This window comes from Silene latifolia, chromosome X (assembly GCF_048544455.1).
Source record: "Silene latifolia isolate original U9 population chromosome X, ASM4854445v1, whole genome shotgun sequence".
NCBI classification, from domain to species: domain Eukaryota; kingdom Viridiplantae; phylum Streptophyta; class Magnoliopsida; order Caryophyllales; family Caryophyllaceae; genus Silene; species Silene latifolia.
Window position 1 is genome coordinate 77,541,037 of NC_133537.1, and position 25,128 is coordinate 77,566,164.

The 25,128-nt window shown below is 37.6% G+C and overlaps 2 protein-coding genes across 2 annotated transcripts; both read right to left on the bottom strand.

Annotated features, from left to right (window-relative positions):
* Positions 1–1,090: 1,090 nt before the first annotated feature.
* LOC141617654 (protein FAR1-RELATED SEQUENCE 12-like) lies at positions 1,091–4,435 on the bottom strand. The gene is made up of 3 exons (XM_074434820.1): positions 3,839–4,435; positions 1,509–1,739; positions 1,091–1,132 (listed from the first exon to the last, which is right to left on the bottom strand). Exons 1-3 carry the CDS (start codon positions 4,433–4,435, stop codon positions 1,091–1,093), a joined length of 870 nt encoding a protein of 289 aa, XP_074290921.1.
* A 126-nt stretch (positions 4,436–4,561) lies between these two features.
* On the bottom strand, positions 4,562–12,779 carry LOC141617656 (protein FAR1-RELATED SEQUENCE 5-like). The gene is made up of 4 exons (XM_074434821.1): positions 12,704–12,779; positions 5,132–5,983; positions 4,897–5,065; positions 4,562–4,778 (listed from the first exon to the last, which is right to left on the bottom strand). The coding sequence occupies exons 1-4, from the start codon at positions 12,777–12,779 to the stop codon at positions 4,562–4,564; spliced, it is 1,314 nt and encodes a 437-aa protein (XP_074290922.1).
* Positions 12,780–25,128: the final 12,349 nt, after the last annotated feature.

The window sequence follows — 25,128 nt, forward strand, 5'->3', positions numbered from 1 at the left end:
GCTTTACAGAGGAGCTGATTCCGGAAAAGATGGTGAAGATCGTAGCAACGAGCCCGCAATAACATACAAACGTGGTAGGATTAAGACCGTTGCAAATCCTAAGAACCGTGGTAGAGGTAGAGGAAGGAATTAGGACTACTATATTTGTTAGAACAAAGTTGTAATTAAACTAAATGGTATGTAATGTTAGTACAAGAAGGAATTTAATGGTACTTTTTATAATGGTAAAGTAGTGATCGCTATTTTGGATCTCATATAACTCTTGCTAAAGTGTGATATTATTTCATGTTTGGTGTGATATTGTGTAATAATTGCTGTGATATTGCTTCTCAATATCACACAGTTTGCTAAACAATACCACACTGGTTACTTTAAAATATCACTATGGATATGGATTTTTAAATCTCACGTTGATATTGTTTTTAGAATGTTGTGATATGGTTGTGTACACAGGTTGATATTGTTTCTCAGTTGCACACAGTTTGATAAACAATATCACACAGATGACTAAACAATATCACACAGATTACTAAACAATATCACAGATTATTAAAAAATACCACAGTGGTTACTTTAAAATATCACTATGGATATGGATTTTTAAATTTCACGTTGATATTGTTTTTAGAATGTTGTGATATTATTGTGTACACAGGTTGATATTGTGTTAGAAAACTGCAGAAGCATATAATGAACTGCCATATTTTGATTTGATGTTTGTGATATTGTTTAAATATAAACTCGAACTGCTGTATTTTGACAACACACAAAACACAAGATGTGAAAATCTTAAAGAAAAAGTCATATATAGTAGTTCTGATGTAGTGTTACTGTTTAGAGTAAGATGTGAAATATATAAATATAAGGTGTGATATTGTTTCTCAGTATCACAAAATACAAAAACAAGACAACTGAGACAAATAAAATAATCAAATATTCTCCGAGTACGAGTATTTTCTATATAAAATAAAGTATAATCTATACTTTAATGAAGGTTGTGGTGTATATTAATATACTAGTCATAAAGTATGTCGTCTATTTGCTGCTGCTATAATTAATGAGCGCCATCAACAAAAACTCCTTCAACCGATCAACCATCATCAGCATCAGCATCATCCTCATCTGAACTGCCCTGAAAAATACAAAAAGGTGAAATAGTGATATTATTTTATATAAGGAGTGATATTATTTCAAATGAAGTGTGATACTGTTTCTATCTTGGAACAATTACAAACAATATCACATTCTGTTATCCTCAAACAGTGATACTGTGTAGTATAAAGTGTGATATTATTTCTAAAATTACCAGGAAAATAGAAAAGAAAGTTGATACAGATACATTGACACATTCTGTTATCCTCAAATAATATCACATTCTGTTATCGTCAAATAGTGATACTGTTTAGTATAAGATGTAATATTATTTAAAATAACATGTGATATTGTTTCTGACTCGTCACTATAAAACATATATAAAAGGTTTGATAGACTTTTCATGGTGAACATACCTTATTGTCAGCATCAGGTACAAAAGCATTAGGACAGTTACGTTTATCATGGTGAGCTATTTGTTTGCAATTACGGCAAAGCCTTTTAGGCTTCTCCGCTTTAGCTATGCATTGTTGCTTTTTGGAGATCATTCTCTTCCCGCTACCCTTGTTCTTTGCCTGACGAGGTGGTAGAATCCTCACCTCAGTTGAGGAACTGCACCTAAGAAGCACTACTACAAATTCAGGCAACTACAACGCCCCATTAACAACGAGTATTCACGAAAATCACAATAGACGTTGTAGAATGTATGGCGCGAATTTTACTAAAATGAATTACAACGGGTATGGTTATAAAAACCGTTGTTATTAGTTTTAACAACGGGTTACACATACACAACCGTTGTTACTAATGTGGCGCAAAATTGACGCAAAGTTAGTGAAAAGTAATCACAACGGTTGCTTTTGGAACCCGTTGTTAAAACTTATTTGACAACGGTTGTTAATTTACAACCGTTGTTAAAACTTATTTGACAACGTTTGTTGTTTAATAACCGTTGTCAATACCTTCCATACTATAAACCACACAAACACAAGTCTGCTGCAGCCACAAAACACAAACCTTAATACACAAACACAAACCCAGCAGCAGCCAAACACAAACACAAAACACACACTTTCTCATCGTCTCTTTCTCTCTTTCTCATCGTCGCTTTATCTTCTCGCCGTCACTGTTGATTTCATCGTCTCTTTACGTAGGTTCTGTAATTATCAGGTTTGTTTCATCGTCATTATTTTATTTTTCTAATTATTTCATTTCCATGTATGTGTTTTTATCGACCATTAGGTTCCGTTCAGCATCTTCTATATCGTCATATAGCTGCAGCTGCTGCTGCTCCATCAAGCCATCTTCTTTGGCGTCCTTCAGTACGGATCGAGCATAGTAAGAATCTTAAGGATGATATCATTCATTTTGTTTGAGTTTGGAGTGTGTTTTGAAAGATTAAGAAGAGGGTTAATTTATTTGGAGTTTGTTTTAGCAGTTAGGGTTTGGAGAATATATTGAGATAATGGAAATGCATGTTAGTTGAGATAATGCAATGTATTTATACTAAGCAATGTGTGGGTTGAGTTGTTTTTTAATTAATATATATGTTAGGAAGTTGTGCCATAATCATCATCATATCTCTCAATCTTTGCTTCAAATCTTATTACTAACCCTTCTCATTCCATATTGTCCGTTCATATGCACGGTGATGGCGTAATAACTACGGATCTTGATGATGACTGATCTATGGAGTTCAAAAAATGGAAGCAAATCAAACAAGCATAACTCAACACTTTCAAAATGATCATTTCATTTAATTTTAAACCAAATACATTACAGCAATTATCAGAAATCAAAAGATGTATAATAAGCCGGAACAACCCCGGTTAAGCGTAAAAAGCGCTTCTCAACCTGCCACCAATCACGCCACTCTGGTATAACGCTAACTTCCGGGTCATTGGCTTCATATTTTGCAATAACAGATTGAATATATGCAAGGACACGACTTGCATGTGGAGATAAGGTTGGAAGAGTACAACTCAACATATCTCTGGTCGACCAAGTTGCGAGTAACAGCCGACGAGGGTATGAAGATGATGATGATGATGAGGCTTTGTTGACAAGCCGGACTGCTTCACGCCTCTTAATCCAATAATTCCGTTGATGTTCAAGGGATGCTTTGATTAATGGGTGTTGATTGGCGGGAAGCCCGGCGAGAACCTTCCCATCATCTTCAATCGTTTGTGTAAGCCATTCTTCGTTGTTGATAAAATTAGGGTTCATTGCCATGTTGTTTCAATTAACGAATGTTAGTAAAGGATGCTTTAATATTTATAGTCACATTTATAAGTTTTTTCAAAACCGTTGGTAATTAATTTAAGGGATATTCTGCATGCATCGGAATTATAACGGGCCGTAATTATGCATGCATCTAGTAATATTTAATTTAACTTTTTTTTATTTTTTAAGATCAAACAACAACGGTTATTTATTAAAAAACCGTTGTCTTTAGTTATAACAACGGTTTTGTATATTACAACCGTTGTTATAACTTTTCCTCCAAAATTGAGTCACACTTTCCACAACGGGTTTTTATACTTAAAACCATTGTTAATATTTTTAACAACGGTTTCCTTAAGAAAACCAACCATTGTTAAAACCTTTTACAACGGACGCTTTAACAACGTCCACTTTTTTATATAACAACGGTTTTTGACCGTTGTTATAGCCTGTATCTGTAGTAGTGAAGCATCTCCAACTCCTGCTCTTTGGTCATTGACTCTGATTGCGGATTGAGTTTCACCCTAAATTGTTTAAGTGTGTCAACAAGATGAGTGATTTCCTTCGTAGACACATTCTTGAGCACACTGATGGTCGCGTAGAACTCTGACCATAACTTGCACATTTCCATCTTTCTTAAATCAGTGGCATCAAAATCCTCAATTAACTCACCATGTGGACCATAAAGAGGGATCTTGTGTGCATTCTTGGTCCACCGCATAAGAATGTATTTATCGGGCAAAGTGTGTACTTGTTTTCCAGAGTAAACCCAGATAATGTGTCTACAAATAATACCCTTCCTGTTGAACAACTTGCAAGAACATTCAGCATCATTGGTTAGAGAATTGTAGACAACTTGGTAGGTCTTCTGCGTTCTGGCATCAGCAATACCAATTAACTCTATACCGTTTACAGGTGGTGTGAAGCCACCAACACTAAGGGAACAAATAGAAGCAGAAGCTTCTACTTGAAAATATGCGAAAGCAGAATTTGTATAAACCTTGGAAGCATGAGCTTCCAACTTAAGAGAAGTTGCTAATTGTGGAAGAGTACAATCATCGTCTCTATCAAGTTGTTTTTTAGTATGGCGCTGTACATCAATGGCGCTTTGAAACCGCATCAAGAATTCAACAAGTGTACCATGTGCATTTTCAAAACGCTTGAAAAAATTATTCTGACTCTCAGAACGTTGAGTTGTTCATAATAGACAACCCATAGGAACATCACGAAAATAAGCTGGGATCCATTATCTCCTTTTTCTAAACATGGTTGACAACCAAGAATTACCTTCAAGATTATGCTCATTGACCAACTGACACCACTTTTCTTCAAATTCAAGAGGTTCTAACTCAGCATCCCAAACAATATCATTCAAACGGCTGACAAAATCAGTCTCTTTCGATATTGCAGGCCCAACCTTATCAGTAAGCTTTTGCATGATATGCCGCATGCAATATCTGCGCCTAGCATGTTTGAAGACAAAGACGCAAAACCCAGCTTTATTCCAAAGACACACGATCGGTTATTATACAGTGTGGCTCTCGCTGTCCCATAGCATCAAGGAACTTTTGAAAGACCCACGTGAACGAATCTTCATCCTCATGAAATAGCAAGGCAGAAGCAAAAGTAACTGACCTTTTATGGTGGTCTACGCCAGTGAAAGGAGTGAAAAGCATACAATACTTATTCGTACTGTAAGTTGGATCGTAAGTGATGTAATCACCAAACAAAGCATAGTTACTACGAGACTCTGCATCACACTAAAATGCACGAACCAAACATTTCCCAGAATCCACGTCATAAGCAAAGTAAAAACCTTCAGTGGTATAACGTTTATCCTCAAAATAGTTAACAAACAGTTGAGCATCCCGGTCTCCTATGAAACATTTGATATCCCTTCCAAAATTCTTAAAATCAACCGGTTGAGCTCCAACATTCTCATAGCCATCTACATATTCCTTGACATTTCTAAATGCCCTTGTTGGGCCTTGATTAACCCTTGAATGATCAATAATTGTCTTTTTATGGTAAAGATGGAGGTGCCTGTGTTTTTTTTGAAACTGTTGATTTCTAAGTGAACAAAGACGGTGATTATGCCACTCACGAAACTGAAAAACAACATAACCATCCCCATTATAGTGAAACTCAATCATAGCAGTACAACCAATCCTAGTTAATTTAGTGTTCCTAATATCAAAAGGCCTGGGAGTTTCCTGCTCCTTTCCACTATCTAAAACAGTAGCCTTCCTCTTACGATCTCTAAAACCTTCACGGTTGCAAACAACAAATTTATACTTCACATCACCAGAAACAAACCTTTTTTGGGAAGACTTCCTAGGTTCAAAACCACATGCTTCTGCATACACATCATAAAAACTAATAGCTTCTTCCAACATCCCAAACAACTGGCCAATATGAGGTTTAAACTCAGCTGCAACATTCCTTGTCCACAATTCACTACCACCAGGTGTGGAGTCCAAAAGTAGTTGATGCACACGAGAAGGAACAGAATGTTGTTCAACATGTGGAGTCGAGCTAGATGCATCAGGTGGTTCAATGAGAACAGGAGAAGTAATTGAAGACTCAACAATATCATTACTATCTTTAGAGGTAATGGCAGAGACATGAATATCATTACAGGAAGAAGAAGTTACATTACTTGTAGGATCTGGCAAGAAAAGTAAAATGTAAAATAACAAGAAAAAGTCTTAAAGATATGGACAAAATCAATATCACACAAGTGGCTGAACAATATCACTTATCCAGGAAAACAATATCACGTTATCTGGGAAAAATATCACACATGAAAATGGAAGACAATATCACAAAGGAATTTTGCAGGAACAATATCACACAAGTGGCTGAACAATATCACACATCCAGGAAAACAATATCACGTATTCTAGAACAATATCACACATGAAGTTGAAAACAATATCACAAAGGTGAATATACAATGGTACATATCAACATAAACAATATCACCAGTTGTCGAAAACAATATCACATATTGAGCAAAACAAAAACACACTTGCCGTAAGATACAAAATAAGAACGTAAATGAACAGAAAATATTTATAGGTACAAAAATTATACGAACAGAAATAAAGACGACTAGTAATAGAGAATATTTACAAAAAGTATAAAGAACATGTGATTGAAAGCTGAAAGTACAAAATAAAGAGAGAATACGCAGAGATTTGAGAATACGCTGAAAGTACAAAATTAAGAAGAATAACATACCAAACATCGCAATGATGATTGAATACGCATAGATTTGAGCAGGAAAACTTAAAAAACAAACAAAAACGTACCGAATTTTAGGAAACACAAAAGTAAATTGAAAATAACAAATAAAGCAAGATGAAATTCAAAGCATAGAAACGAAAGAAGAACAAACAGAGTAATATGACAACGAATTCGAAACATAGGGACGAAAAACGCCAATTACGTAGCTGAACAAACGAACTAATTGGAATAATATGATAGGGGTTACTCTATTAATTCTGGTTACCAATGGCTACAGGAAACACACCCTCCTGTACCTTGGTACAAAGACGTGTGGGATAATTGGAATATTCCCAAGCAGAGTGTGATTGGCTGGTTGATTCAGAGGAAAGCTCTGAATACTAGAGTTAAAACTTTTTCAGCTAGGGATCAGTGACACAAATAGCTGTGTGATGTGTGAATTGGGACCAGAAACTCATGCTCATATTTTTTCTGACTGTGATTATAGTATCCTGGTGGTAACCAATATTGAGCATTGGCTGCAAATGAGTCTTAAGACTGCTCCTTGACGTTGTTCAACTGTGAGGAGGAAAGATTGGAGAGTGGTATGGCTGTCCTGTTGGTACATGCTGTGGACTGAAAGGAATAAGTGCAGGATAGATATGAAGATTAGACGACCTGATTTGCTTGTCTCGGAGATCCAGAGGCTGGCACAGGAGAGGATTAGGCAGAAGCTCATTCTTCCTATTTAGCACGCTGATGAAATTTGGATAAATAGACTTAGTATTCATGTTTGATCTTAGGATTGATCTTTGTAATGGCACTAATATGGTGAACACTTTCATGTAATTTTCTATTAAATAATCAAAAGCTTATAGTTTACCAAAAAAAAGAATAAAGTTGGGAAAGGTATATGAATCCCGTATAAACCCGTGTACTGTAGCACTTACTCAATCGAGTACGTAAGGTACTCGATCGAGTGACCTCTACTCGATCGAGTTGGAGCTACTCAATCGAGTTTTCGCTGGCAATTCCAACTTTTCCGATCTTATAACTCCTCAACTAGATCGAGTAAGGTCTACTCGGTCGAGTAGGCACTTGTACTCGGTCAAGTAAGGTTAGGTACACGATCAAAAGTTACGAGTTTAGTTATCGATTCCTGCAAAACATCAACTCGCGTCGATTCCAAATTATATTTGGAAATCGTCACAGATTATTTCATCCAATCACGACACATTATTACTACTCAAATGCACACAACTACTTCATTCGAACATTACATATATCACCCCATCCTATAACAAACATTATTCAAGATAATTCGCTATGATATTAGCTCATACATATAAATAATCAACACACTACTTCGCATTGGCTTACGCATTTGCAAATTCAACTATCCAACTTATGTATACCCTACACTAAGCATCCACCTATCAATAAACCATCATATATTACTCATGTTCGCTACTAATTTCAAACATGTCACAATAATTCATCAACCAAATATCCAACTTAATTATGCCATATCACAAAAGTACTCAACGAATTCATCCATTGCAATTCCAACTACTACTTGACAAATGCTATCAACTAGTACAAGACTTACAACTCATCATTATTATCACTTACAAAGACTTACAATTCCTTTATAAACTAGTACGCATACAAAGACTTATAACTCATTATTATCATCACACTATCCAATATTATCATGCAACTATCAGTACTTTCACCATCTTTACCACATCCACATGCACTTTCACCAATCCACGAACCTTCACAGTTTGTTGTCACTATTTGTAACTAAATATTACCATAGACTCCATCAATCACAACTATTTCTAACTTATCTATCATACACATCCACACACATAATTCCCGACTCAATATCCCCATACTCGGTGGCTGACTTAAGCATAATGGGGCCGTGATTTTGAAATGAGGGCGCCTTCTCACCCAAAATCAAGCATCAGCCGGGGCTCCTAACATACATACACCAGGTTTATTTTATTAGACTCACTACATTCATTCGACTAATTAGTTACACGTTCCAAAATCATCGCTCTGATACAACTTTGTAACACCCCTACCCAACAAGGAGCCTTAACAAGACCTTCCCTAGCAGATAAGGGCGTTACCATCTCGGTTGCCCGAGGACAGTTATAATCAAATGTCGATAATAGAATGATTATATTATATTACAGGTGATTTAAACCAAACAAATAACCGATATAAAAGATACAACTCATGACTACTGTCAGCTATGTGAAACTATCTCTGCCATGACTCGTGGTAGACTCATCCCTCCAAGCACCCAGCTAAGATCCATAGATCAACCTGCTAAGACTGACTGCTCACCTGGTCGGGCGTTTTTGTGCTTAGTGCTTAGTCGTTGTCACTACCTAACCAAAATAATATTTATAACTTCACAAACTACTCATAATAAAGAGGTAAGTAAAGGTCGAATCCCAAGAGACGGGTATCGATTTAATATTTCAATTGCAAGTAGTGATGTCTTAGGGTGTCATAAATTGGGTTGAGATGAGGTGTGGTCTAAACTAATCAACAAGATGAATGTAAACTAATGAAAATAAAGGTCTAAACTAATCAACAAGATGAATGTAAACTAATGAAAATAAAGTAAAGCAATTAAAGGGGTTTGTAAACAATTGATTAAAGGCACTAGGGTGTCATGGGTTCATAGGGGATTCATAGAAATAGATCATACAAACATGTTCTCAATTAGAAGCAATCACTTATTGTTGTGATAGGATCGAGTCTGTGTTTATCTTAAAATCCCTAGGAAGATTTGGGTCCCGGAGCCGAGTCGATCAAAACTTTACAACACCTACAAGTCGACTTAGTCTCTTCCTATTCAACTCTATGCATGGTCTAATGAGGCTCGAGTTGGTTTATATCTTACAAGCCTCATTGAAAAGATAAGATATGGGTAAAAAATGCAAGGTTTCATAGTCTAGAATTTCATCAAACATAACATGTGCATAGGTTGAAATCACAACAAGCAAGAAATTAATTATGAAAACATATTAGATTAAGCATGGATTAATTCCCATGATTATTTCCCCTAATTCCCCATTAACCCTAGCTAAAAGACTACACACTCATGATCAAGTTTTGCATGCTAATAAAGTTGTCAATCATACTAACAAAGCAAAACATGATGAATAAATTATGTGATTAACAATAATTATGCAAAGGTAAAAAGAGATTATACCTATTGAGATGATCCAAATAATAAAGCAAAGAATAATAGAAGTAAACTTGATGATTGATGGAAGGTTGTCAATCCTCCAATAAACCCCAAATAATCTTCTAATTACCCAACTAAACTAAGAACAATTGAGAGAATAAGGAAAGATTAGGATGTGATTAATATTGAAATGTGTATTACAACTTTGATAAAGACTACATTAAGAGAATGATTATGATAAGATGAGATTAGATGTTCTAAGACGATGATCTAGGTAGTACAATAGGGTATTTATACTCAAATTAAGTACAAGGATTAGGGTTACTAAGGGCTTAAATGGCGATTAAGACACTAAGAGAAGCTTGACAATTTTGCTAATCCTGAGGGACATGCTAGGATCATGTAGCAACTCCCAGGGGAATCCGTGCATCCTTGCCTGAAGCACGGTTGGTCCTCTAAGAATATCCACTCGGGTTGGCTTGGAGATGCTCGGATCCTGTTTCTGGGATGCTCATCCCGAGCTCAGGACGCTCGGATTCTAGCACACGGTTCTTCTCTTGTTTTGGCTTCCTAACAATCCGTGGAGATTTTCTTGGGGATGCACGGATCTTTCATCATTGCCCATTTCTCTTCATTTATTTACTTAGGCTTCTAGTCTCGGTCTCCTCTTCGATGCTTGGTTATTAGATGCGATCCATTTAGCTCCATTTTGCTCCATAAATGCAAGGCTAGCAATCCTCTCCTACCAAGGACATAAAACCTCAAAGAATATGCAAAATGGAAAACTAAAGATAAGAAATGACCCTAATATATGCTACAAAGCATGGAAACGAGGTTAATTCGAGGATTAAATGTGCTCAAGTATGAGTCACATCAAACATCCCCAAACCGAACCTTTGCTCGTTCTGAGTAAAGAGGTGACTAAAACTATGACCTTTATTTAAACTAACCTACTAACATAGCCGATATGAGACAATTAGCTGGTCTCACTCCGCCCCTTCAACACACAATAAGACACCCATGAGGTAAGATGCCTTCTTGCAAGGCAAGGTGGGGCTTGCCAAAATGGCGATACATCCAATCATTAAGCACACAAAAGCACGTAATGGATGCATATACAAAAGAATAGCCACTTGCCTCATCTAAGTGGCGGAAATTATCTAAGCGGGAAGCAATCCAAGGGTACACACTCCATTATTGATATGGTTTTTTCAAATTACTAAGCTTAGGAGGATACCAACAAATCACTTCCAATTTGTGTCAAGCTAGGGTACCTTTTTCCTCAATTACTAAATGCTTTTGTCAAGAGTAGACTCCCTATGATGTTAGAAACACTGTAGGATCGCGGAATTCCCTTTCTTGCCTAGACAAGAAGAAGGGTCGTCCCCTCTCTACCATGCACAAAAGTGGAATCAATGGATAAAGGGATCAATAAGATTTTGAGTTACATAATATGGTAGTTTGCTTTTGATTTTGTTATTCCCCCCAATTTATTGTGGCATTTGACATTTTTGAGAACAATTTCTTGCCATTTCTTTGATGTTTGGAATTTTGATACTTGCCAAATTTTTCAATCTTTGCATTTTTTGAACATTTTTCAAAGTAACCCCATTTTGTAGCAACGGTACTTTTATTGAAGCATAGGAGTCTATTTTTGCTCCTCTTTTCATTTGATGCAGTTTCAAACTTTTTGATTTTGATTTTGGTACTTGAACTCAATTTGGTGATTTTTGTGCCCATTCCCTTTTTGTTGGCAAAAATTGATGATAGAAATGTAAGAACGGTTGCATGGCTTCAAAGGTCACCTTGTAATAAATGGTAGCCAAGGAGTTATCACACCACAAGGTACTCTTGACTAGGCCTTAATTCATGGGTCAAAAGATACTAGCATGACACATCCTAGGGTGTTTTAGAGGTATTCTAATGAGCAAAGTCTCAAGAAGAAAAAGTATCTACAAGGGCCTTATATATACTTATCAAGTTTCCCAAATTGATGTTTTCACAAAAGTTTTCCTAAAATGCAACTACATGCCATGATGCAACTAAAATATATATAACTCTAATGCAAATGCAACTCCTAGAATCACATTGGTTTGTACCGCATCAACCAAAATAAAGCCACATAGTCATTAACATAGAGAGGAAAAAGGAGATTTGGAAAGATCATACCATGCGGTCTTCATATTCCTCATGCCTCGGATGTGGCGTAGTCGGTCCAATGTGATAAGAGTGACCAACAAACACAAATATATACAATATATACAACTCTATACTACAAAGGAATGAACATGTTTTAGTATTTTTGAGAGATTTTTCAATTTTTATGAATTTTTCAAGAATTTTTCAATTTTTATCATTTTTAATGCAAGGTTAAGCTAGAATTTCCCATCCCCATACTAGTATGGGCATTGTCCTCAATGGACAATACGATAGGAAATTATGCAATGCAATCTATATGAATATGCATGATTTCTAAACTAATATGCAAACTATATGACATATAAAACAAGTGAATGCAATCTAATCTATCCTATATGATGCATGTTTTCGATTGTTCAGAGAGCTAATTTGAATTAACTCGCATCCCTTGTGAGTGAATTTCCCCAAACAAAACAAGACACTATTTCTAGTGTAAAAAGAGGTAAAGTTCATGCACAAGGTAAGAGTGCAATGCATGAATTCTAATTGTCATTTTTGATTTTACAAATGGGAACAAAATATGAGACACCTCAATGAAGCCGAGGTGGGAGTCCTTTAAATGGTGCTAGGACTCAAAACAAATACTCAAGATAAAGATTAAAACCATGATATAGAGACAAAGCTAAAGGAGGTGTAGGAAACTCACAATGGAATAGGTTGAAGTCAAGTAATCAACCCCGTACTTGTGGCATCCTCCAATAAGCCTTGTCAACCCTCAATTGTCGCTCATTGCGACATCATCATAACCGGCCTTATCGCCGCCATCATCATCATCACTTTCATCATCAATTTCTTCATTATCTTCTTTTTCATCCACCTCCATTGACTTGGAGGATTCACCATTTTCATCTTCATCATTGGAACTTGAACCTTGCTCTTCTTATTCTTGGCATGAACCAATACCTTCCCCGTCTTCAACAACAACAACCTCTTTTCCATTTGCCACCCGACTATCCTTTTCGGCATCTTGAGAAGCACTAGGGAAGATGAGGGGTAATATCCGTATAAAACCCTTAAATTTTAGGACTATAACGTAAATTTAACATGCGATTTATGGTCATAAACGAAAAACAATAGAGAAACGATAAAGAACAAGAATCAACCTCGGGTCCTTGTGAATTCGGCCTAAGACAGAAATCAATATAGATTTCCACCTAATCGTTGCACCCAAGACCGTCTGAGACTATGCCCCTTGTGCTAGAATGTACTCTCTAATTGCCTTGCAATATTGAGAGAGTTTTGTGTGAATTTTGCTAGATGTGAGATCTAGGTTTTTCAGAGAAAAATGCTCTCAAAAACCTAATTTTTTTGCAAATGAGATGATTAGGGCAAAAGGAGAGAGAGCCTCTCCTTTTGATTGGTTCGGCCAAACCGTGTACATGGAGGAGGGAGTGGGCTTTCCACTTCCTCCTTATTTTTGGCTCGTGGTCCGACTCAAAATGCTAAAATGTATATGACGGGTTTTTATTATAAATCGTCATCGGTTATCGGTTATTAAAATATCAACTAGTAACATGACTCAGTCGATATATTAATACTTGTCCGACAATGACAATATTGTATAATTAATTAATTCAATATACATTAATTAAATATGATCGTTTATATTCAATTTACGAATTAACCGCTTAATTCGTCTTAGCCATTATTATTTAATCCGTATTAAATAATTATCTCACATCGCGTTTGACTTATTATTAGTCAATAACTCCGACTAACTGATTAGTCATATTAGGCATCAACATGACTGTATTTTCATACCGTCACATCTCTCAAACGTATCCTATAGGTGTGACTTTTAGGGACCAGTTGATCACCGCCATCAGTATGACAATAACGTCAAACTTATCTAGCAAGCCACCCGTTATTGATAAACGTGGACCAACTGATAATAATACAAAAGTATACCCTTTGTTCCTTTTAGAGATTTAAATGTTATTTGCACTAATTGTAGAGGACACCAGCCCCAACAAGCTCCCACTTGTCCGTACAAGTGTATGTGCAATAACGTTATCCGCACTAACTGGAGGACACGGCTCCAACAAACTCCCACTTGTCCGTACAAGTGTACGTGCGATAACCGATTCTCATATTCATTTAAAATTTCTCCCACTCAATGTAAAACAATTTGCAGATCCGGATCCGCAAAGGTCGTATTTTACAATCGATCTGTATCAAGAGTGGTTTCCCCGACTAGAGAGTAACTCAACTGATAAAACGAATTCGTATTCGAGCATGGCTATGCATTTCGATTCTGACTCCTCGAGTGGCCCCGAGAAATATCGAGTACACGATAAAGGCTGAATATTTCCTTCAACTCAACTCCTGCCGATCTAAGCACAGCATGAAATGACCCAGAAAAAATCTACTTGGCCCCCTGTTACGGATGACCGTGAGAAAGAAACCAAAGTCACCCAAAATCTGCCTTAGTCTCAAGAGACAGCCGATAGTCAAAAGAATCGACGCTTAGGATCACCATGGAGGTCCTATCCACGACCTGGCACCGAATGTTATAAAACATTTAGGACTCCATGTCGATGTCGCAATTGTGTCCTACGAGATATCCGTATAACTCGCCTCTGTGATTGGTCAGTCAACCTTTTGACTTATGGCTCGTTGAACCCACCATCAACCAATGTCACAAAATAATTGCCAGTGTTATCAGCTCACGTGGGCAATTAAGGACCAAAAATATAATGTTTGTTCAGTTCACTTTGTGGTGTTCAAAATTGTCGTACAAATCCACATGAAAAACAAAATATATAAATATCAAAACGATGATGTCGTATAGAGTACAAAAGAGAATGAATCTAATCCATAAAAGAGTACTACAACTCAGGGACACGTTTAATTCCCAAGGAATTAACATGCCCTTCATGCTTATCTTGTCGTAATGGTTTAGTGAGAGGATCTGCTATGTTATCATCTGTAGCAATCTTTTATATCACTACCTCCTTTTGCTCCACGTAATCTCGGATTAGATGAGCTTTCCGTTGTACATGTCTAGACTTGTTGCTAGACTTAGGCTCCTTAGCTTGGAAGATGGCACCTCTATTGTCGCAATAGATGGTGATCGGGTCATTCGAACTAGGCACTACTGAGAGTCCTTGTAAGAATTGACGCATCCATATCGCTTCCTTTGCAGACGAGACGCGGCATAGTACTCGGACTTAGTCGTAGAATCTGTTTGTAACACTTTGTTTGGAACTCTTCCGATGTTGCAGCGCCATTAAGAGTAAAAATGAATCCGACCGAGATTTTGAGTCATCTCGATCCGTTTGGAAGCTAGCATCTGCAGAATCAGGTTGCGCATAGCTTTTGTTCGCCTCCATAAGTCAATGCCCAATCTTTAGTCCTCCGTAGGTACTTAAGAATGTTCTTGAAAGCCATCCAATGTGATTCACCTGGATCTTTGTTGGAATCGACTTGTCATACTCAATGCATATGCCACGTCGGACGTGTGCATATCATGGCATACATGATTGATCCTATAGCCGAGGCATAAGGAATCCGTGTCATGCGCTCTTTCTCTTCCGGTGTCTCGGGTGCCCGAGACTTGCTCAAATGCACCCCTGGAGCCATAGGAAGAAACCCCTTTTGGAGTTAGTCATGCTGAATCTCTCTAGTATCTTGTCTATATAAGACTCCTGACTGAGAGATAACATCCGACGTGATCTATCTCGATAGATACGGATGCCCAAAATTCTTTGTGCCTCACCCAGATCTTTCATCTGGAAATGGTTCTTCAACCATACTTTTACCGAAGTTAAGAGAGGTATGTCATTCTCAATCAGGAGTATGTCATCAACATACAATATTAGGAAGACAATCTTGCTCCCACTCGACTTGATATATAGACATGGTTCCTCGACCGATCGAGTAAATCCATTTTCTTTTATCACTTGGTCGAAACGATGATTCCAACTCCTAGAAGCTTGCTTAACTCCATAAATGGAACGCTTAAGCTTGCACACTTTCTTAGGATGTTCAGGATCGATGAAACCTTCGGGTTGTACCATGTACAACTCTTCCTCCAAAAAACCGTTTAAGAAGGCGGTTTTCACATCCATCTGCCAAATTTCATAGTCATGAAAAGCGGCAATCGCTAAGATAATCCGAATGGAACGCAGCATGACTACGGGTGCAAAAAATTTCATCGTAGTGCAAACCTGGCACTTGGGTGAAACCTTTAGCAACTAGTCGTGCTTTATAGATATCTTGTTGACCTTCCACAGAATGCTTTATCTTGTAAAGCCATTTGCATTGAAGGGGACGAACCTTAGCAGGTAAGTCAACAAGATCCCATACGTTGTTCTCATACATAGAGTCCATCTCGGATTGCATGGCCTCAAGCCATAGCTTTGAGTCGGAACTGGTCATGGCACCTTTATAGGTTGCGGGTTCACTACTCGTTAAGAGTAGAATGTCATCTATGTCATGTTCCTCGACCATACCAATGTATCTGTCCGGAGGAATAAAGACTCTTCCCGACCTCCTAGGTTCCTCAGGAATATTAACCGCAGCCGGGATTGAAGGAACTGGTTCCTCCAATGGTTGCTCGGTATTTGGTTCTGGAATCTCCGATAGCTCGAAGGTTCTATTACTCTTCGCATTCTCGAGAAATTCCTTCTCTAAGAATGTCGCACTTGCCGCAACAAATACACGTTGTTCGGTTGGCGAATAAAATTAATGACCAAGCGTTCCTTTAGGATAACCTATAAAGTATGTTTTGACCGATCGCGGGCCGAGCTTATCCTCGTGTCTCCACTTGACATAAGCCTCGCAGCCCCAAACCCGTATAAAGGACAAGTTAGGGACCGTTCCCTTCCATAGTTCATATGGAGTCTTGTCAATGACTTTAGACGGACTTGTTAAGTATTAGAAGCGGTGACGAGAAGAGCATAACCCCACAATGAGTCGAGGCAACACGGTGTGACTCATCATGGATCGAACCATATCAAGTAGTGTTCGATTTCTCCGTTCGGACACACCATTCAACCGAGGTGTTCGGTGGAGTTAAGCGTAAGGCAATCCCACAAGTCCTTAAGGTGTTGATCAAACTCGTGAGAAAGATACTCGCCACCACGGTCCGATCGCAGTGTTTTAATCTTTCTACCCAAGAGGTTACGTACCCGATTCTGGTATTCTTTGAATTTTCAAAGGATTCACTTTTGTGCTTCATCAAGTAGACATAGCCATATCTACTTAAATCATCCGTGAAAGTGATGAAATACCTATAGCATTCTCGTGCGGTGATTGACATAGGTCCACACACATCCGTATGTATGAGTCCTAGTAGGTCGCCAGCGCGCATTCCAACACCTTTGAAGGAAATTCGAGTCATCTTACCAATGAGACATGATTCACACGTGCCAAATGATTGAAAATCAAAGGCCGAGATAGCTCCATTCTCAGTATGATTTTTGTTTTACACGTTTCTCATTAATGTGTCCCATACGGCAGTGCCATAGATACGTTTGATCTTTGTCACCAACCTTTAACTTCTTATTCATTACGTGTAATATTTCGGTGGTCGGATCTAAAACATAAATTCCATTCATGGAGGCGCCTTGCCATAAATCATATCGTGTAATGAGAAAATGCAAGTATTATTCTCTATTACAAATGAAAAACCAAGTTTGTCAAGTGCGAAACCTGAAATAATGTTTTTAGAAAGACTGGGTACATAATAGCGGTTATATAAAAATAACTCAAATCCGCTAGGAAGCGGATCACGTATGTTCCCCTCGAGACGGCAACCACTCGTGCTCCATTCCCGACACGCAGGTCCACCTCACCCTTTACGAGGGGTTCGATGTTTTGAGCCCCCGCACATGATTACAGATGAGAACCACAACAAGTATCTAGTACCCAAGTTCCGTAACTTGCGTGGTTATTCTCAATCATATGAATAAAAGTAGAAGAGGAAGAAGACATACCAACAGATTTAACGCGACCTGCTTTTATGTCCTCATGGTTAACAGGACATGTCCGCCTCCAATGCCCAGTCTTGTGGCAGTGATGGCATTCCATGTTTTCGGTCTTGCTCTTTGTCGCGCCTGATGAGTTGCTCGACTCACCAGGCCCACTCTTACCTGATCCCGACTTCTTAAACTTCGGTTTACCTACCGCTAGGTCTGCCTGAGGTTTGCCCTTACCCTTGCCCTTGTTTGACACAACGAGAACATCCTGTTTCAAGCTCCCACTAAACTTCATATCCTTCTCGGTCATGCGAGTAGGGAGTGTAGTTCATGAGGACTTTTCTTCAAATCATTCATATAGTAATTCGCTCTAAAGAGCGCAAAACCATCGTGGAGTGAATGAAGCATGCGGTCAATCACGATGTTCTCACTGATTTTACAATCAAGCGCCTCCAGTCTCTCAACATTCTCAATCATGCTGAGAATGTGTGGGCTAACCGGTTGGCCCTTCTGGAGTTTCGCATCAAAGAAGCGAGTGGTATGCTCATAGGTCACGATTCTCGGTGCTTTCGAGAATTCCTTAGTGAGCGTGGTGAAAATCTTGTTTGCACCTTGGGCTATGAAGCGTTTCTGCAAATTGGATTCCATTGCAAAAATGAGTACGTTTTTAATCGCACCCGCTTCCATGACGAAATCGTTATACTTGGCGATCTCGTTAGCTCCAGCCGTGGGGCCTGGGTTTGACGGGATGGGCTCTGTCAGATATTTGAGCTTCCCGTCAGCAGCGGCAGCATTCCGTAATGCCGCCTCCCAGTCCGCGAAGTTTGATCCATCATTCTTCAGTCGAGTAGACTGATTCATCTGATTCATGAAGATCCGAAGCCAGGACTCACGGTCCAATGTGGCACTTGGCATTGGGTCGTCAGCACGGCCAGTCATTTTGTTATTAGCAGTTTAAGTGATCGTGATCTACACTGAAAAAGAAAGGAAAAACAAAACGAAATAAGCAACTCATCGAGGTAATTTAAGTCTATTTAAAATTCATTTTAATCGTGTAGACTCATTGCACTTGTATAATTGATCTCCCTCAAGAATAATACAAGTGATCCCAAGACTCAATTGCCGTAAATTGATAAGCAAACTGTTTAGCTAGTTCTATCGTTAGAACTCTTGGTCGATAGATTTCCGTAAATCCTATCTATAGTCCACCATAATCACAGGATCGTACGAGTGACCATAGTGTTGAGATAAAATAGGTCAATCAGTTCCAACTTACCCGACGTAGAAGGGGTCATATTATGCCTACCGACGTAGAAGGGGTCATATTATGCCTACCGACGAAGAAGGGATTCATTGGAGTTTGACCTATAAAGACTATTCTCAATTTTTGATTATACGAGGAAGATCCCATCAACTTAGTTTTAATTCATTTTAGGTGAACGAAAAACTAGCATTGCGTGAATGAATTAATTTAGGTGATGGCTTATGAAAAAACGTGTGATATCTGTATATCAAAGAAAACTAACGCGTGACCTCTATATGAGTCAGTTTTCATGCAATTATTAGGTGGTTTGGTTTTAGGCGGAATATGATGCAATCTATCGTTACGATAAAATAAATGAAAGAATGCAAAACGTAAATAAAAATTCCTAGTGTGGCCTATCCTAGTAAAAAGAACATAATACAACTTTGGAATCCACCGTTGGACCCGAGAAGCTTGTCTTGATGTTCCATCTTTGTCCATGCAGCGGGAGTGAGCATCCGATCTCCATCTTTGGTCTTCTCAAAATTACAATTTAAAATTTACAAAATATAAACCTATTTACATTCTAAATTAAAACTGTAATTACAAAAAAAAAAAAAAACCAAAACGGAGATGCGAGATCTTAAAATACAACCAAGACCGTGTTCCATCATTACGGTAACACGTTCTACTAAGGCCACACTAAGTTACAACCGTTTGTAAAAATTAAATACGTAATAAAACATTCAAGGCATTCAAAATAACGATAAATAAAAATGCATCAACTAAAATAAAATTTATTTGTGACATAATTCCGTAATTATGTTAAATTTATCCAAACCACCTTTAATGATTAAAATTATGTGACAAAACCGCTTTAATCAACTTAATTTTAATCCATGATAATCCGTTATTTTAAATCGCTTTAAAATAACTAAATGGTACGTGAGTGAACCGTTTCACTATCAAGCGAGTGCAAAAATCCGTATTGTTTACACAAAACATGGCCGAAAAAAAAAAATTGAAACACGAATTTTTTTTTTTTTTCTTCTTCACGGCTGAACCGTGAACAGTGCAGCAAAAAAAAAAACAAAAAATCCAGCAGCTCTAAAAAAACGTGAGCATCAACAAACATCAAAAATCGATTTGATAAAACCAATTGCAATTTAACCTAATCCGTATAGAATTGAAACTACAATTGATATAACTTTAACATATTGCAATAATTATCATTTAAAATAACAATATGCAAAGAACAACTTGAAAACAAAACATCGTCTGATCAGACGGTAACTGTTTGTCACGGTTTTAAAAAAAAAAAAAAAAACAACCGTGTTAAAAAAAAAAAATTAAAACAGCCGCAATATCATTTGGCCGCACGGTTTTCAATGCACAAATTTATCGATCCAAATTCGGTTGATGAAAATCACAAAGAAAAATTTACGTGGCCTCGCTCTGATACCACTTGAGGGGTAATATCCGTATAAAACCCTTAAATTTTAGGACTATAACGTAAATTTAACATGCGATTTATGGTCATAAACGAAAAACAATAGAGAAACGATAAAGAACAAGAATCAACCTCGGGTCCTTGTGAATTCGGCCTAAGACAGAAATCAATATAGATTTCCTCCTAATCGTTGCACCCAAGACCGTCTGAGACTATGCCCCTTGTGCTAGAATGTACTCTCTAATTGCCTTGCAATATTGAGAGAGTTTTGTGTGAATTTTGCTAGATGTGAGATCTAGGTTTTTCAGAGAAAAATGCTCTCAAAAACCTAATTTTTTTGCAAATGAGATGATTAGGGCAAAAGGAGAGGGAGCCTCTCCTTTTGATTGGTTCGGCCAAACCGTGTACATGGAGGAGGGAGTGGGCTTTCCACTTCCTCCTTATTTTTGGCTCGTGGTCCGACTCAAAATGCTAAAATGTATATGATGGGTTTTTATTATAAATCGTCATCGGTTATCGGTTATTAAAATATCAACTAGTTACATGACTCAGTCGATATATTAATACTTGTCCGACAATGACAATATTGTATAATTAATTAATTCAATATACATTAATTAAATATAATCGTTTATATTCAATTTACGAATTAACCGTTTAATTCGTCTTAGCCATTATTATTTAATCCGTATTAAATAATTATCTCACATCGCGTTTGACTTATTATTAGTCAATAACTCCGACTAACTGATTAGTCATATTAGCCATCAACATGACTGTATTTTCATACCGTCACATCTCTCAAACGTATCCTATAGGTGTGACTTTTAGGGACCAGTTGATCACCGCCATCAATATGACAATAACGTCAAACTTATCTAGCAAGCCAACCGTTATTGATAAACGTGGACCAACTGATAATAATACAAAAGTATACCCTTTGATCCTTTTAGAGATTTAAATGTTATTTGCACTAACTGTAGAGGACACCAGCCCTAACAGAAGAATACCTCCTTATCCGCCCAACTAGGTAAAGGACATGAAGGATCAAGGAGTCCTTGCCTTGCTAGATGTAGTAGGGGTGGATATTGGTCATGGTAAGCATTCACCCGGTCATCGTGAGCTTCTTTATGCATTTGTTGCATTAGTTGGGTCAAATAGTCATTGCCTACCATGACATTAGAGCCACTTGGTTTGAATTATTGGTAGGCAAAAGGATAGGGTGGAGTCAAAATGGTAGAGGAGGAGGGCTTGGCAATTGGATACCTATGATGCTTTATTATCAACTCCGCTTCGTTGGAGACGGGTAATAGGTAGTTTGGTCTACGAACGGAGATACGGCAAATCTTGGTGGGCAAGACAGTGGACTTGGCTTTTTTGATGAGCCACTCATATTTATGGTTAAGATTGTCATTCTTGACCCAATGAAACTTGTTGATCATAGTGCTCAAATCAAGAAGGTTGATCCCCTTATCCGGTTTGTAAGTGTTATCCTTGTTGAACTCCGGGTTAAAGTGGTTAGTGTTTTGATGAGCGTGTCATTGTAAACTCACAAACCAATGCGAGCCTCATGGGTATTTTTGCAATATATCACAAATCAATGGTTTGAAAATCAATTTTTGGTAGGGCGTTTTTGTGCATAGTGCTTAGTCGTTGTCCCTACCTAACCAAAACAATATTTATAACTTCACAAACTACTCTTAGTAAAGAGGAAAGTAAAGGTTGGATCCCAAGGGACGGGTATCGATTTAAGATTTTAATTGCAAGTAGTTATGTCTTAGGGTGTCGCAAATTGGGTTGAGATGAGGTGTGGTCTAAACTAATCAAGAAGATGAATGTACACTAATGAAAACAAAGTAAAGCAATTAAAGGGGTTTGTAAACAATTGATTAAAGGCACTAGGGTGTCATGGGTTCATAGGGGATTCATGGAAATAGATTATACAAACATGTTCTCAATTAGAAGCAAGCACTTATTGTTGTGATTGGATCGAGTTAGTGTATATCTTACAATCCCTTGGAAGATTTGTGTCCCGGAGCCGAGTCGATCAAGACTTTACAACACCTACAAGTCGACTTAGTCTCCTCCTATTTAACTTTATGCATGGTCTAATGAGGCTCGAGTTGGTTTATGTCTTACAAGACTCATTGAAAAGATAAGAGATGGGTAAAAAATGCAAGGTTTCATAGTTTAGCATTTCATCAAACATAACATGTGCATAGATTAAAATCACAACAAGAAAGCAACTAATTATGAAAACATATTAGATTAAGCATAGATTAATTTCCATGATTATTTCCCCTAATTCCCCATTAACCCTAGCTAAAAGACTACTCACTCGTGATCAAGTTTTGCATGCTAATAAGGTTGTCATTCATACTAACAAATCAAAACATAATGAATTAATGATGTGATTAACAATAATTATGCAAAGGTAAAAAGACATTATACCTATTGAGATGATCCAAATAATAAAGCAAAGAATAATAGAAGTAAACTTGATGATTGATGGAAGGTTGTGAATTCTCCAATAAACCCCAAATAGTCTTCTAATTACCCAACTAAACTAAGAACAATTGAGAGAATAAAGAAAGATTAGGATGTGATTAATATTAAAATGTGTATTACAACTTTGATAAAGACTAAATTAAGAGAATGATTATGATAAGATGAGATTATATGTTCTAAGATGATAATTTAGGTAGTACAATAGGGTATTTATACTAAAATTAAGTACAAGGATTAGGGTTACTAAGGGATTTAATGGCGATTAAGACACTAACAGAAGCTTGACAATTTTGCTAATCCTGAGGGACATGCTAGGATCATGTAGCAACTCCCAGGGGAATCCGTGCATCCTTGCCTGAAGCACGGTTGGGCCTCTAAGAATATCCACTCGGGTTGGCTTGGAGATGCTCGGATCCTGTTTCTGGGATGCTCATCCCGAGCTCAGGACGCTCGGATTCTGGCACACGGTTCTTCTCTTATTTTGGCTTCCTAACAATCCGTGGGGATTTTCTTGGGGATGCACGGATCTTTCATCATTGCCCATTTCTCTTCATTTATTTACTTAGGCTTCTAGTCTCGGTCTCCTCTTCGATGCTTGGTTATTAGATGCGATCCATTTAGCTCCATTATGCTCCATAAATGCAAGGCTAGCAATCCTCTCCTACCAAGGACACAAAACCTCAAAGAATATGCAAAATGGGAAACTAAAGATAAGAAATGACCCTAATATATGCTACAAAGCATGGAAACGAGGTTAATTCGGGGATTAAATGTGCTCAAGTATGAGTCACATCAAATATCCCCAAACCGAACCTTTGCTCGTTCTGAGTAAAGAGGTGACTAAAACTATGACCTTTATTTAAACTAACCTACTAACATAGCCGATATGAGACAATTAGCTGGTCTCACTCCGCCCCTTCAACTCACAACAAGACACCCATGAGGTAAGATGCCTTCTTGCAAGGCAAGGTGGGGCTTGCCAAAATGGCGATACATCCAATCATTAAGCACACAAAAGCCCGTAATGGATGCATATACAAAAGAATAGCCACTTTCCTCATCTAAGTGGCGGAAATTATCTAAGCGGGAAGCAATCCAAGGGTACACACTCCATTATTGATATGGTTTTTTCAAATTACTAAGCTTAGGAGGATACCAACAAATCACTTCCAATTTGTGTCAAGCTAGGTTACCTTTTTCCTCAATTACTAAATGCTTTTGTCAAGAGTAGACTCCCTATGATGTTAGAAACACTGTAGGATCGCGGAATTCCCTTTCTTGCCTCGACAAGAAGAAGGGTCGTCCCCTCTCTACCATGCACAAAAGTGGAATCAATGGATAAAGGGATCAATAAGATTTTGAGTTATATAATGGTAGTTTGCTTTTGATTTTGTTATTCCCCCCAATTTATTGTGGCATTTGACATTTTTGAGAACAATTTCTTGCCATTTCTTTGATGTTTGGAATTTTGATACTTGACAAATTTTTCAATCTTTGCATTTTTTGAACATTTTTCAAAGTAACCCCATTTTGTAGCAACGGTACTTTTATTGAAGCATAGGAGTCTATTTTTGCTCCTCTTTTCATTTGATGCAATTTCAAACTTTTTTATTTTGATTTTGGTACTTGAACTCAATTTGGTGATTTTTGTGCCCATTCCCTTTTTGTTGGCAAAAATTGATGATAGAAATGTAAGAACGGTTGCATGGCTTCAAAGGTCACCTTGTAATAAATGGTAGCCAAGGAGTTATCACGCCACAAGGTACTCTTGACTAGGCCTTAGTTCATGGGTCAAAAGATACTAGCATGACACATCCTAGGGTGTTTTAGAGGTATTCTAATGAGCAAAGTCTCAAGAAGAAAAAGTATCTACAAGGGCCTTATATATACTTATCAAGTTTCCCAAATAGATGTTTTCACAAAAATTTTCCTAAAATGCAACTACATTCCATGATGCAACTAAAATATATACAACTCTAATGCAAATGCAACTCCTAGAATCACATTGGTTTGTACCGCATCAACCAAAATAAAGCCACATAGTCATTAA